This window comes from Ictalurus furcatus, chromosome 9 (genome assembly GCF_023375685.1).
Source record: "Ictalurus furcatus strain D&B chromosome 9, Billie_1.0, whole genome shotgun sequence".
NCBI classification, from domain to species: Eukaryota; Metazoa; Chordata; class Actinopteri; order Siluriformes; family Ictaluridae; genus Ictalurus; species Ictalurus furcatus.
Window position 1 is genome coordinate 10,012,538 of NC_071263.1, and position 13,653 is coordinate 10,026,190.

General features: G+C 41.0%; 1 protein-coding gene across 8 annotated transcripts in view; it reads left to right on the top strand.

The window, feature by feature from the left end:
- Positions 1 to 1,696: 1,696 nt before the first annotated feature.
- The window catches only part of LOC128612355 (zinc finger protein DPF3-like), a 37,391-nt gene continuing 25,434 nt past the window's right edge, over positions 1,697 to 13,653 (top strand). For 6 of the 8 annotated variants that reach the window (XM_053632451.1, XM_053632452.1, XM_053632453.1 and 3 more), the window contains exon 1: positions 1,697 to 1,785. In XM_053632451.1, coding sequence (XP_053488426.1) covers positions 1,754 to 1,785 — 32 coding nt within the window. In that variant the 5' untranslated portion in view covers positions 1,697 to 1,753. Of the gene's footprint in view, positions 1,786 to 12,025; positions 12,496 to 13,653 lie in introns of those variants that run through there. The other 2 variants (XM_053632457.1, XM_053632456.1) reach the window with 2 other exon arrangements.

Here is a 13,653-nt window from a genome sequence, read left to right on the forward strand (position 1 = left end):
GCCACTGTCCAGGAGTCCATGAAGAAATGTTATTACCTTGGGAATCAGGCAACGCTCTGGATCCAGCCAATGAGGTTCACACCATTCAAGGAACAGTTTCCACCTGAGGGCATACCAGGCCCATTTACTAGATGCACTTGCATTTATAAGTGATTTTTGGACTACTACTGTAGGTCAAAATTTTATGTCAAGAGGACAAACTGAGCTGAGGATTCCAAATGTTTCTGTCTATTTAAGATAGCATGTTTGCTTGGGGAGGAAACCATCAGGGTGTCCTGACAAATAGCAAAAGCAGTAGTAGAAGCCAAGGCCTCAACAGCCATGTTTGGGTTATGATCAGGACTCTGTGGCAGTTGCAGAATCCTCTGCTGGCCAGTTGTGATTTTTCCTACCTCGAGTTATCATATATTGAACACAATATAACAATGTGCTTTGTTAATTAATGCATACTAATATTTGATAATGTGCTTATAGCTGACCACTTATTGATACAAAATACCGAGAGACATTAAACAGATACAAATAATTAGGATATAATGAATTGTTTCCTTAATTAGACACTATTATATACATTTTATACTAATAAGAATATACACTATTATATTATATTAAGACCTTTATACATCACTGTAACAGCAAACCGGCACAAGACAATGAAATGTATTTGAAATGATATTTGCCAGGATGTAAAATTTCTTTTCTTTTTTTTTTTTTTAAAAATCAGGTCAGCATGGTGGTGCAGCAAGTAGCGGTTAGATTCTGTGCTTAATGTCTGTGAGAAGTTCTGCATGTTCTCTCCATGTCCGTGTGGGTTTCCTTTGGGTGCTCCGGTTTCCTCCCATCAGTAATTGGATTGGCTACACTAAATTGCCTGTAGGGGTGTGTGTGTGTGTGTGTGTGTGTGGTTCCCTACAATAGACTGACGTGCCAACCAGGGTGTATTCCTATCTCATGCCCACTGTTCCTGGTTCCACTGCCACCCTGAGCAGGATAAAGAGGTTACTGAAGATGAATGAATGAATATAAAAGAAATCCATCCATCCATCCATTTTCTGCACCACTTATCCTACACAAGGTCGCAGGGAGCCTGGAGCCCATCCCAGGGGACTCGGGGCACAAGGCAGGGGACACCCTGAATGGGGTGCCAACCCATCACAGGGTACAATCACACATTCACACACCCATTCACATATTATGGACAATTTAGAAATGCCAATCAGCCTACAACGCATGTCTTTGGACTGCGGGAGGAAACCGGAGCACCTGGACGAAACCCCAGCAGCACGGAGAAAACATGCTCAATAAGATATATGTGAATGATTTCATTTGTATTGAATTTGTAATGATTTCAATTGCTGTCATTTGTATTAAAACAATTTGAATTAAGCATTTAGGTTGACTGGATTTTTTTTTTGTGCAAAAGTATTAAATCTTTGCCAAATTGTATATTTCTGGAGTTTAGTGTGTAGCTGGAAGAGGTTTTATGAGGTCATGTTGTCTGTCCTGAAGAGGCTCTTCATTAAACTTCACATTATTGGCCTGTTTCACTGCACAAAGGAAATCCCTTTAAAATACCTTTCAAGCATGGGCGTGCTCTGGCTGACAGCTCAGACACAAAGACCACGCCTTCTCTACCAATACCACCCGCGGATTGGTCTGAATTCTCACACGGCTCTCTGATTGGTTGCTGCTTCTCCGGCTTCTCCCTCAGTGCTGCTTTGCCTCCGCTGCTATTCCGTTACAGCGGGGCAAAATGGCGGCTGTCATTCAGAATCCTCTGAACGCGTAAGTAAAGAATTATTTCCAAAAAAAATAAAATAAAATAAACAAGCGTTGCGTTTAGACTTTGTGAGTTTTGTCTGAAAAGCAAAAACAACGCCGCTGCGGAAATGCTAAACACTTCTTGTTTCATTTCGAAATGCTTACTGTGCTCATGTTAATTTTCTTGTGCTCGTCATGAGTCGGTGTCTTTTAGATGAGAACTAAGCAATATTACAAAAGGGTTTGTTGTTGGGGTGGTTGTTTGTGTGTGTGTTCCTGAGATAAACAATGCGTGTCTGCAATAAATAAATAAATAGAAATAAAATAAAAAAATCCGTGAGCACACCGCGTTTGGTAAACAGTGTCGTGGCTTGCTAGCATTAAACAGCACCGTCTTTATTACTGGAGTGCAGTGTTCATGGGAACTGAATACAAGTCTGTGGAATTGAAGTGTTTAGATAAAACCAGTGTCATGGTGTGTGTTTACATTCGGCGGAATTTATGATCCGGTGTCTCACTGCGGTAATGTGTGTTTGCCGTGTGAGCTTTTAATGAAGTTCCTGACTAGCTCGTTTAACTATCTGATTAGTTTACAGTCGACGTTGTGTTAGGTCTTATTTGTTCACATGGAGCAGGCTATATATGTATTTTTTTGTGTGTAGTGTCGATAAAAGGCTAAAGCGAGTGTGGGACAGACTCCGCAGCTCCAGCTTACAGTACAGTACACTACACCACACTACAGTACACGAGTACAGTACACCACTCTATAGTACAGTACAACACACTACACCACTCTATAGTACAGCACAGTACAACACACTACACCACACCACAGTACAGTACAACACACTACACCACAGTACAGTACAACACACTACACCACACCACAGTACAGTACAACACACTACACTACACTACACCACACCACAGTACAGTACAACACACTACACCACAGTACAGTACAACACACTACACCACAGTACAGTACATCACACCACTCTATAGTACAGTACACTACACCACACCACAATACAGTACATCACACCACTCTATAGTACAGTACTACAGTACAGTACAACACACTGCAGTACACCACACCACTCTATAGTACAACACAGTACACCACACTACAGTACAGTACAACACACTACTCTATAGTACAGTACAACACACTACACCACACCACAGTACAGTACAACACACTACACCACACTACAGTACAGTACACCACACCACTCTACAGTACAGTACACTACACCACACTACAGTACAGTACACCACACCACTCTATAGTACAGCACAGTACAACACACTACACCAAACCACACTACAGTACAGTACAACACACACCACACTACAGTACAACACACTACACCACAGTACAGTAAACCACACCACTCTACAGTACAGCACAGTACAGTACACCTCTACACCACACCACAATACAGTATACTAGAGTACAGTACAACACACTATACCACACTACAGTACAGTACACCACACTACAGTACACCACACCCCAGTACATTACACTACAGTACACTACATTACTCTACAGTACACCACTCTACAGTACACTATACTACATTACACCACACTACACTACAGTACACTACACTACACCGCAGTACAGTACAACACACTACACCACAGTACAGTATACCACACCACTCTACAGTACACTAGAGTACAGTACAACACACTACACCACACCACAGTACAGTATACTTGAGTACAGTACAACACACTACACCACACTGCAGTACACCACACTACAGTACATTACACTACACTACAGCACACCACTCTACAGTACAGTACACTATACTACATTACACCACAGTACACTACACCGCACTACAATACGCTACAGTACACTAGACTACACCGCACTACAGTGCACTACAGTACACCATGCCTCAGTACACTACAGTACACTACACTGCACTACAGTACAGTACGCCACGCTAGTGTCTTCTTTTTTTATTAATGATCATAGAAAGGTTTCTCTCACTCACTCACTCACTCACACACACACACACACACGCACTCGGAAAGCTGCTAATCAGACTACACATACACTTCACTCTTCATAACGCAGCTGCGCCTGGATATACATTATGATTATATTATTTTATAACTAAGATCTTATTTCCTGGTTAACTACATGCCTTTACAGAAACACTTTTATCTCAGTCTTCCCTGTTGTTAGATGTTTTGCTTTCCACTGATGTGTTTCTTGTAGTATAATGTAACACCACATGAGAAACCTGGATCAATGCCAGTAAATAAACTGTTGAATTATAAGACCGATGTAACAGACGGAGATATTACTATTGCATTTAAGAACTAAAGCACAGCCATACGCGATGAGAGAAGGTCTAATCGCGTGCATAAATTAGTTACGTGCATGAATCATTGCATCAGTCACACTGCACTTTTATTTATTTTTTTAACCCTTTCCAAAACCCTGTAATATCATTTAGTGTGGTTATGGTTTGATATTTTGAAGGTGTGATGATAACCGAAAATGATCACCGTTTCACAACTCAACAAGCACATGCAAGCCGCTGGTGAAAGTTAAAGAGTGCAATTCATTACAAGGTTTTTTTTGTCGAAGTTAGTATTTTTGAGAAGGATATTTCTCTAAAATTTATTTTCCTTGTCAGTGTTTGTCTCGTTGTCGTTATAAGCTGAAGGAGAGAGCGGCCGTGAGGTAAGTTTAACCGGTCAGTCCTAAAAGGTCTCATTTACCAACAAACATCACTGCGAAAGAATGTGCAAAACAATTTTGTGCGATTGCATTTTCGCAGATTGAAGTAGTTTTCCGCAAAAAAAAAAAGCACAAAAAATCTCTGCAAATTGTTTAAAAAGCCACAGCAAAATCAAGAATTTTTGGCTCCAACAATCACAAAAACTCTCTGTTGGGACTGACTTATGGAGGGGGAAAAAAAATCTTGTATGCTGTTCTCGTGTTCAACGCACGTGAATCGAAGAGTCCTTTGTCTGAATGCGTGTTGCGATGACGTCACGTTTGCGGTAATTTTGAAAACGTCGCACTCTGGATATTGAGTTTCCTGGATTTTGCGTTCATTTCTGTGGTCGCTTAATCCTGGATGGTCTGTGGCTAGGTGTGGTAGTGTACAGTGCTGCTCAGATAAATATAGGTAGGTAGATAGTTTTTAGTTCTGGTCCGTTTCATAGCTGTTGTGTATGATAAACATGCTAGAAGTAGAATCAGAGGTAGCAGTGTAACGTGTTTCCAGCAGTAGTGGATCACATGGCTACAGGGTTTTCAGTGCCGTCACTTCCCCTGTGCTGAGGAGCAGAGCTTGCTGTAGTATGATTTAGGATGAGCCCAGACGGATGGGGTTGTAAAATGGTTGTGGAGGCGCAGCGGGATGAGAACCACTGAAGTGAGGAACGTGATCAGGTTTAAAAAAAAACCCAAACAAGAACGGGTAGTCATTAGTGAAGTAACTGTCTGATCATATACACACACACGGGGACTAACCTCGAATCACACCGTAACAGCCCTTGTCTGTAGTAATAGATTAGATTATCTAAGAGGAGTTTAACATAAACTTGCTGAGTACTATGCATTAATGTAGTAACATAAACAAACAGGTGGCTGGTAATAGAGAGAAATGCATCCTCCATGACACATTGACTACATTTACATGGACAGCAGTAATCTAATTATTAATAAGACAATACTCTGATTAAGGTGTTTATATGAGTCGCTTTTACTCCTTTCATGTTACTGTTTTACATGTTATAAACCATAGATAGACTAACGGCACACGTCATTACGTCCCCGCGAAACGCTGTCCGACGTTCCCTCCAGAATTTCACGTATCGACATACAGTTCGTCTTTGTTATGGTACCGTATACAGTTTTGGGTGTTTTATTTTTAATTTCACGAAAGCTTCAAGTGCAGTTAATTATTTGTCATGCTATACGTGCAAATAGACGACTGCTTGAAGCCGTGGGCTGCGTCTGAAATCGTGTACTTACCATCTATATTGTAGCTGAGATACGTGTATTTTGTCTACTATATAGCAGGTAAGTGCGTGGTTTCGGACGCAGCTGTGCTCTCTTGTTTGCCGTCAAACGGTTGAGCACTGCCGTGTGTGATCGTGTGTGATCGATTAAGGTCATCAATAATCGCTGTTTACATGCTAGTTTCTTAATCAGAGCATCGTCTTAATCGGGTTAATATCGGATTATTGTTGTCCATGTAAACATAGTCAGTGACACCTTAACAAACCAAGTATCCATCCAATAGCATTTGTTCTGTTTAAACTACTATGTTTATTAAAGATTGGTGTCTCCAACCACCGTACGTTTAATTATATTCTTATTCAGGTTGCTACAACGTGATAACTAATAGATTCTTTATTATTATTATTTATGTGATGCAGCTTGATTTTATTACATTTTTTAAATCATTTCTACAGCCCAGTCTGGCTTCCTGTATTTCATTTCGATTCCTAACGTTTATGTATTTACCAGAAAAATAAATCTACATTTAGATGTTTAAGATCCCATGTTCTGTTTTTATTCACCATACGGTCGTGGCTGTTATATCTCACCAGAAATCTTTGATGTGTAAAAAGCTTCATGCATAAGCCAACAAAGGGACCGATTATGATGATTCGTCCCTTGATGCAGAATTGTTCAAGTGAGAATCGCAATGCGTCTGATGTGTCCGTGATATTTATTTATTAACACCAGTATTCTCCCAAAGATGATCCAAATAAAATTTGGTCAGAAATTCTATATTTTTCGAACCACTTTCCAGCCACTTGTCCTACACAGGGTTGCAGGGTGCTGGAGCCTGTCCCAGGGGACTTGGGGCACGAGGCGGGGGACACCCTGGACAGGGCGCCAACCCATCACAGGGCACAATCGCACAGACATTCACACTCTACGGTCAATTTGGAAATGCCAGACAACGCATGTCTTTGGGGGAGGAAACCAGAGTACCCGGAGGAAACCCCCAAAACACGGGGAGAACATGCAAACTCCACGCACACAGGATGGAGGCGGGTTTTGAACCCCCAGCCCTGAAGGTGCAAAGCAAACATGCTAACCACTAAGCCAACGTGCCCCACTATTTTCAAGTGTCCAGCTCGAACTACTGGGCTATGTCTGTGCTTTATCAGGCACGTTTTGGATCACGACTACTGGATGTCTTTTTGGCGTCAAGATGAATTGAGTTTGGCTTGAATTCGCTATACTTCAGTTAAGGATTCTTTACATTAACATGTCAAGAGCTTGGGGCTGAAACTGCACACAGATGTGGTGCAGTGGCTAATTTACTTCATTTTAAAAGAGCATCACCGCACCATGATGCCGTTTCAGCGATGCAGACAAACGGCCGACGTCTGTCGACCCCGAACTCTTTTTTTAGTTGGCCGATCTCCCAGTGATTAATCATCCTCCAGTGCCTAATAGTTTATTCTGGTTGCTAATCAGCAGCTGTCTTCATCAGGTGCTTGGATGCTCGAGTCTTCAGCTCATTCTGAGAAAGTAGATCATGGGTGTTACCACACACAAAGTGGTTTAATAGTCAGTATGCCAGAATGAGGCTCGGTAACATTCCAGACACAGGCACAGCGAGGGTTTCTCCTTCGCTGTGTCGTTCCACACCGCGGTTTAGGTGTGTACGCGTGTGCGTCAGTCTTCCTCACGGAGTACATTCACGCAGCAGAGCTTTGGGGTAAAGGAGGAAAGTGGGGCTCGGTAATGATTTGCACTTTATTAGTGGGCCTGTTATTGTAGTCGACTTCATTTTAAAGGAAACAACTTTTGGTCATCTGTTAGCTTACTGTTTATTTACTTATTTATTTATATTTTAAGCTATTTGCTAAATTCGTGGTGACTAAGTTCTAGACAAAGGGGTGCAGTGTAATTAGTGTGAGTCCTGTGTGGGAGCGTTTTACAAAGACAACAGTGTGCATTGCCATCTACTGCTATAAGAGCAAGAATAAAATCCGCAATCTTAGCGTAGCAGCATTTATGCATACCCTCAATGCCCGTTCGTGCTTATTTTTTTTAAATAAAAAAAAAGTCCTTTTGTACTCAAGGTACTACTGAAGTTCTAGCAACACTTAGAAAAATTTCTAATTTATTATTATTAATTTTTATATACATAAAGGTGTTTGTTTTTTTTGCACAAATTGATTTAAAAAAAAAAAAAAAATTTCTTTTTACACAAATGGTGGAATGAGAAAACCCGTCTGGGAAAACTGACTTTTGGTACGGGAACACTTGTTTGCTTTTGGATGCGTCTCATGTCAATCATTTTATAGAAACTCTACTATATGGGCCGGTGTAGATCCCGGGGGTGGAGCTTCGTGAACATGAGTGCTAATCATTCAAAAGTCGAACCCACCTAACTGTTAAAGGTACAGGAATTCAGGAGGTTTTTATGATTTTTCTATCAGAAATTGTAACACATGCATGTTCGAGGCACTTGAATTGCAGGGGGATTTGGCTGAATGCGCGTTAGTCATGTGATGACGTCACATGACTCGTCTTGGCCCAAATCTGCAGTCATTTTTGAAAAATCGCACAATTCCTTGATTTTGCGTTCATTTCTGCGATCGTAAAACGTCAAAATCCAGGAGGGACTGAAAATAATCTTGCCGATTGTACCCTTGACTGAACCTACAAGACGGTGAGTCCAAATTAGCCTAGGCATGTTTGTTTGAATTTATTGCAAATTTTTTACCGCCTAACCCCCCTCCAACACAAACACAACTCCCCCCCCACCCGAAAACGTAGAGGACACATCTACTTTGAGTATCAAAGTCCGTAATTCAGTAGATATCTGTGCTGCTGAGATGCATACACGTGCACGCTATAACTGAGCAGCGTGAGAGAGTCATGGAGCAGAATTCAGGTGACCTCAGGACCGCGGAGTAAACATCTCTCATAATAAAAGCTAAGATTAAGCACAGGGACAGGAAAGATGTGTGGTTTTGACACCCATTAGCCCTAAAATTGGAACCATGTGAGAGTGAAAGAAGCAAGTTTCTACTGAGAACTTTTTTTAGGAGTGAGCGACGTGACAAACATATCATGTCACAGTACTCAAGACTTTTCTATTATGCACTACACATAACCGCAAGCAAAGCAGCAGTAGTGTTGCATTTAACACACAAAGCTTTAAATCTGAGCTTTATCGTTGATGCATTTAACACCATCGCCAAAAATAAGTACTGAGAAAAGATGGAAAATATCTATAAAAAAATTCAGTGTTACTATTTTAAAAGTTCAACACTGTGGAAAATATTAGCATCAAACTCTGGCACTTCCGTATTGTGTAATTGTTAAAAAAAAAAAAAAAAGTTCAGTGTTTCAGAACAGTCTATTGTGATAAATGATGTCAGAGTACATCAATATTCAATCACTCAGCTCTAACGGGTTCTGTGTAAGATGTAGGTTCAACCCTTTTACTCTCAGTAAGTTTGTTAACCTCTTTATATGATCGTAATGCGTGGTACCAGGTTTTACAGAATTAAGGCCTCCGCGCGCTTAATGTGGAATTCGTCACGTACGAACGCTCCGATTATCACGTAGCGCGTTTATCCCTGAATCTCACCCGTGTTCATTTGCGACATCCGTTTAACTTTTGCTACGGTTACACCGCTGTCGTCTACACTACTCCGGCGTTTTCCACGCTCGAAAACGGAGACTTTTGGAAACGCAGAAGACCCCGTTTTAGTTTGAAAACTCCGGGCTCGTGTTTCAGTGTAAACGGGTGAAAATGAAGACTTTTGAAAACGAAGGCATGGCTGCCCACATTCGCCCCCTGATTGGGTCTTCTGTATCATTGCATATCCTTCCCTGATTCATCAAGCCCCTACCTTATGACCATTACGCTACCTTGATCGTATACACAACACCACAGAGACTGAACCACAAGCTTTTTTGTCATTCTTAGCAGCCATTGTGCAGTTAAATTCTGTATTTTATAATACTGCAGCTGCCTACATGCTCAAGAGGCGAGCTATGATTGAAGCAATTGGCAACAAATCTTGTAACCAACCAGTGTGCATGGGTGGTCATGTGACATATGTATTCGGTCGGGTAGTGTGGACGGAGATCGTTTCTGAAACACGGAGGAAACGCCAGTGTGGACGAGGATCGTTTTCATTTTAAAATGCACTAGTGTAAACAGGGCCTCAGTTTACACCATTATTGTTTGTGGGCATTTAGAAAGAAGTTCTGAAAACTGGCCAGTAGGGCTGGGCGATATGACACAAACAATCATGATCACGATACTTGAAGATATTTTGATACGATACACGATGTGTATCACAGTATATATATAATTTAGCTTGCAAACTGTCTGCAAAACAGTAGTACAATAAACAAAAACCCTTTAACTTTTGACGATGCTTTTCTTTAATGCCTACAAAGACAAAAATGAAGTCTTATTAGAAAATTTTGCGACATCTGTTCAGAACCATTTAATTTGTAATTATAAAAATGTAAATAAAATGTGAAAAATCACCATACCAGCAATATGTCAGTAAAGTATATCACGTAATCGTTTATCACAATACATTGTGATCGCTATATCGCCCAGCCCTACTGGCCAGTTCAAGTGGACACACTGAGAGCAAATTCTAGCACAAGATTTCAGGCTTTACTCCTTTTTTTTGTTTGTTTGTTTTTTGTTTTGTTTCATGAATAGTACAATGTCCAGACTGTCAGATCTTTATTCTAACTGACAAGGTTATAAACCTGTACTGAGTTCTTCTACACGTCGAAAAAGCGTGAAAAGAGAAAAGGCTCGGGCTACCGGAAAGACTCATGCAAACAGTTCATGCACACACTGAGGTTTTCATGGCTTTGGCCACACAGAACCACGTGCATCACCTTCTAGCCCGTGGAACCTAACCGTCCTTTCTGTTCACACCAGCCCCAGGTAGAAAAAAAAAAGAAGAAAGAAAGACACAGCGGCCTGTAGCGTTCTGAGCTGTGTGTTCTGGTTAACTTTCCAGCTTCAACTGACGAGCGCTTTTATCATGGAGACGTGCACGTCTTTTCTAACATACGTGCACCAGAACGCTGGTAGTATACTCGTTTTAAGATAAGGAAATGGCCGTGTCCGAGGCTGCGCTGGTTCGAACATCTTAGAAGTGTTTCTTCAACCTGCAGGCTGTTAAGAGCTGATGTCAGATTGAAACCAATGACTTCGTCTCCACACCCTAACATGCTGAGTCATAGCACAATTACTGGCTGTAGCGCTAGCTAGATCGCACCGCGGTCTGCACAGTGCACTGGAGTCCATGCTCCGTCCTCATCTCGGCACGATTTGGATTCTTTTTAAGCTATGTTAGCTCTTTCTTTCCTTTTATTTATTTATTTATTTATTTATTCTCTCTCCCTTCTGAGTTGTAGTGTTTGTGTTTGGAGACAACTCTGAGCTTGCAATGCTGCAGATAAAGTGACTTCCTGTTCAAACACTAAAGTGCACCTGCATGGTCTCGAGAGTATCGCAGCACGGCTCGATTCACAGGTGGGAAAGATGCCAGCGTCGGAGCAGAACGTGTCAGTTTCTGATCTGATTAGGCACCGAGCGTGTTCTTCTTCTGCGGTCAGCGGCTTCAAGTCCAGATCAGCAGGATGAGTTCTAACCAACATCTTTTTTCCCCCCTCCTCCTCATTAAAAGACTTGATCCGTATCAGTGTTCAGTGAACGTTAAAGGGAAGTTGTTTATTTTTTGTGGTTTTTGTGGTTGGAAAAGAGCAGTCTGAAGGTGTGTGTGTGAGAGAGAGAAAACGTGTGTGTGTGTGGGGGGGGGGTGGGATGCATCGTCAGCATGCAAACTAAGTTTATGTAATTCCAGTGTGGAGAGATTGGACTCTGACATGTGACACAGTAAATGGTTGGCACGAGAACACTCCCAGCTAACGTCCCAATCAGCCACCGCATTCATTCACACTGCTACTCCTGCTCACGTAACCCGTCTGTCATGGCGCACTGCGATGAGACCTTGGCATGTAAAACCCTGGTAACTGTCACCATTTAGGCTAATCGTCAGTCATTTCAAAGTCATTGAGACACCACTGTGAGGAAAAAGTGACTGAAGACTTTGTGATGATCAGGTTAGAAAAAATAATCTGATCTAAAATGCAACACACACAATGTTATTGAGGAGCTTTATTTCTTTTAGAGACAGTATAAATATCAGTACATGGATTTTTAAAAATTTTTTTGTATTTAGAAACAAGTAACCTGTTTAATAGTAATAGTTTAATAGTTTAATTTAGGTCTGTTTGTACGCTGCTAGTAATGAACTAATGAAGTTTTATGTTTAAGATGTTCTGACACTTTTTAATATTAATCTTTAATAAGCAGCGTGAGGTACACCTTGACTTGCTAGCAAAGTGTAAACCAAACAACAATACCAAATGGACATTTATGGACCCCATTTCTACAACCATCCTTCTTAAAAAAAAAAAAAAAACAACAAAAATAAATTATGCTATAGGACTATTGTAACGTTTGAATATTTCATGATGTCACTAACATACCTATGTGGGGCGTAAGTGACTTCAAAATCAAAGTAATACGTGTATTTCTTGTCTTTCCTTGTCTTTATCAATCTAGGGCGAAGTGTTGTGGTGTTATAGGAAAATAATCCAGACCAAGGTGGCGTGATGCAGCCCGACCCCTGAAGCCACCTGGCTTATTCTTGATGCACGATTATGTGAGTGCGTGCAGAAGCGGCAGTAACCCCGAGTGGCATTGTTATTCACACACTCGCCCGCGTATCTTGCGTACAGTCAAAGCGACATCGACTCAGCCGAACTACAGACGAGCTCGATCTCTGTCTGTAAAAACTTTCCGCTGTCGTCGTCTCAAATCAGAAACTCTGTCCTTACATTCAAAAGTATTTACTAATCTAGAAAATTCAGAAAACTGGTGTGCAAAACAGACCTTTCAGTAGGTGTGAATGCTAAATGAGAGGTTTTTAAAATTCAGACACTAACCGCCAGTACGTTTACATGGACAACAATAATCTCGTATTCTCGAAATAAACACAAATGGAATTAAGACGTGGAGTGTTGCTGTTTTAGTCGCATTATGGAAGTGCATTATAGACATGTAATCACACTATTATCGAAGTGCATTACACACCTTAATCACACTATTAACGTTGTGTGGGAGTTTTCACCGCATTTTGCGACAGGACACGTTCGCACACGGCAGCGCTCAACCGTTTGACGGCAAACAAGAGAGTACGGCTGTGTCCCAAACTGCGTACTTACCTACTGTATAGTAGATGAAATACACGTTTCTCAGCTACTATATAGTAGGTTAAATACACATATTTCGGCTGCTATATAGTAGGTAAGTACACGGTTTGGGACGCAGCCCACGGCTTCAAGCAGTCGTCTATTTGCACGTACAGCATGACAAATAATTATCTGCACTTGAAGCTTTCATGAAATTAAAAATAAAACCCCAAAAACTGTATACGGTATCATAACGAAGATGAACTGTATGTCAATACGTGAAATTCTGGAGGGAACGGCGTGGCGTGGAGACGTAATGACGTGTGCCGTTACTCGATCTATGTTCTATAACATGTAAAATGGGAACATGAAAGGAGTATTCTAAAAGCGATTCATGTAAACACCTTAATCACAATATTGTCTTATTCAGAATAAGCTCAATAATTAGACTACTGCTGTCCATGTAAATATAGTCATTGATAGGAACACTGCTTAATGTTAGTACATAATAACTGTATAGAATAGTACGGAGTTGTGCGATTTGAGACACAGTAATTTGTTAGCTGAGGTAGACGGATGTGGAAGTTTTTAATCCATTTTCTTTTTAGCTGAACTATGCTAGATAGTGA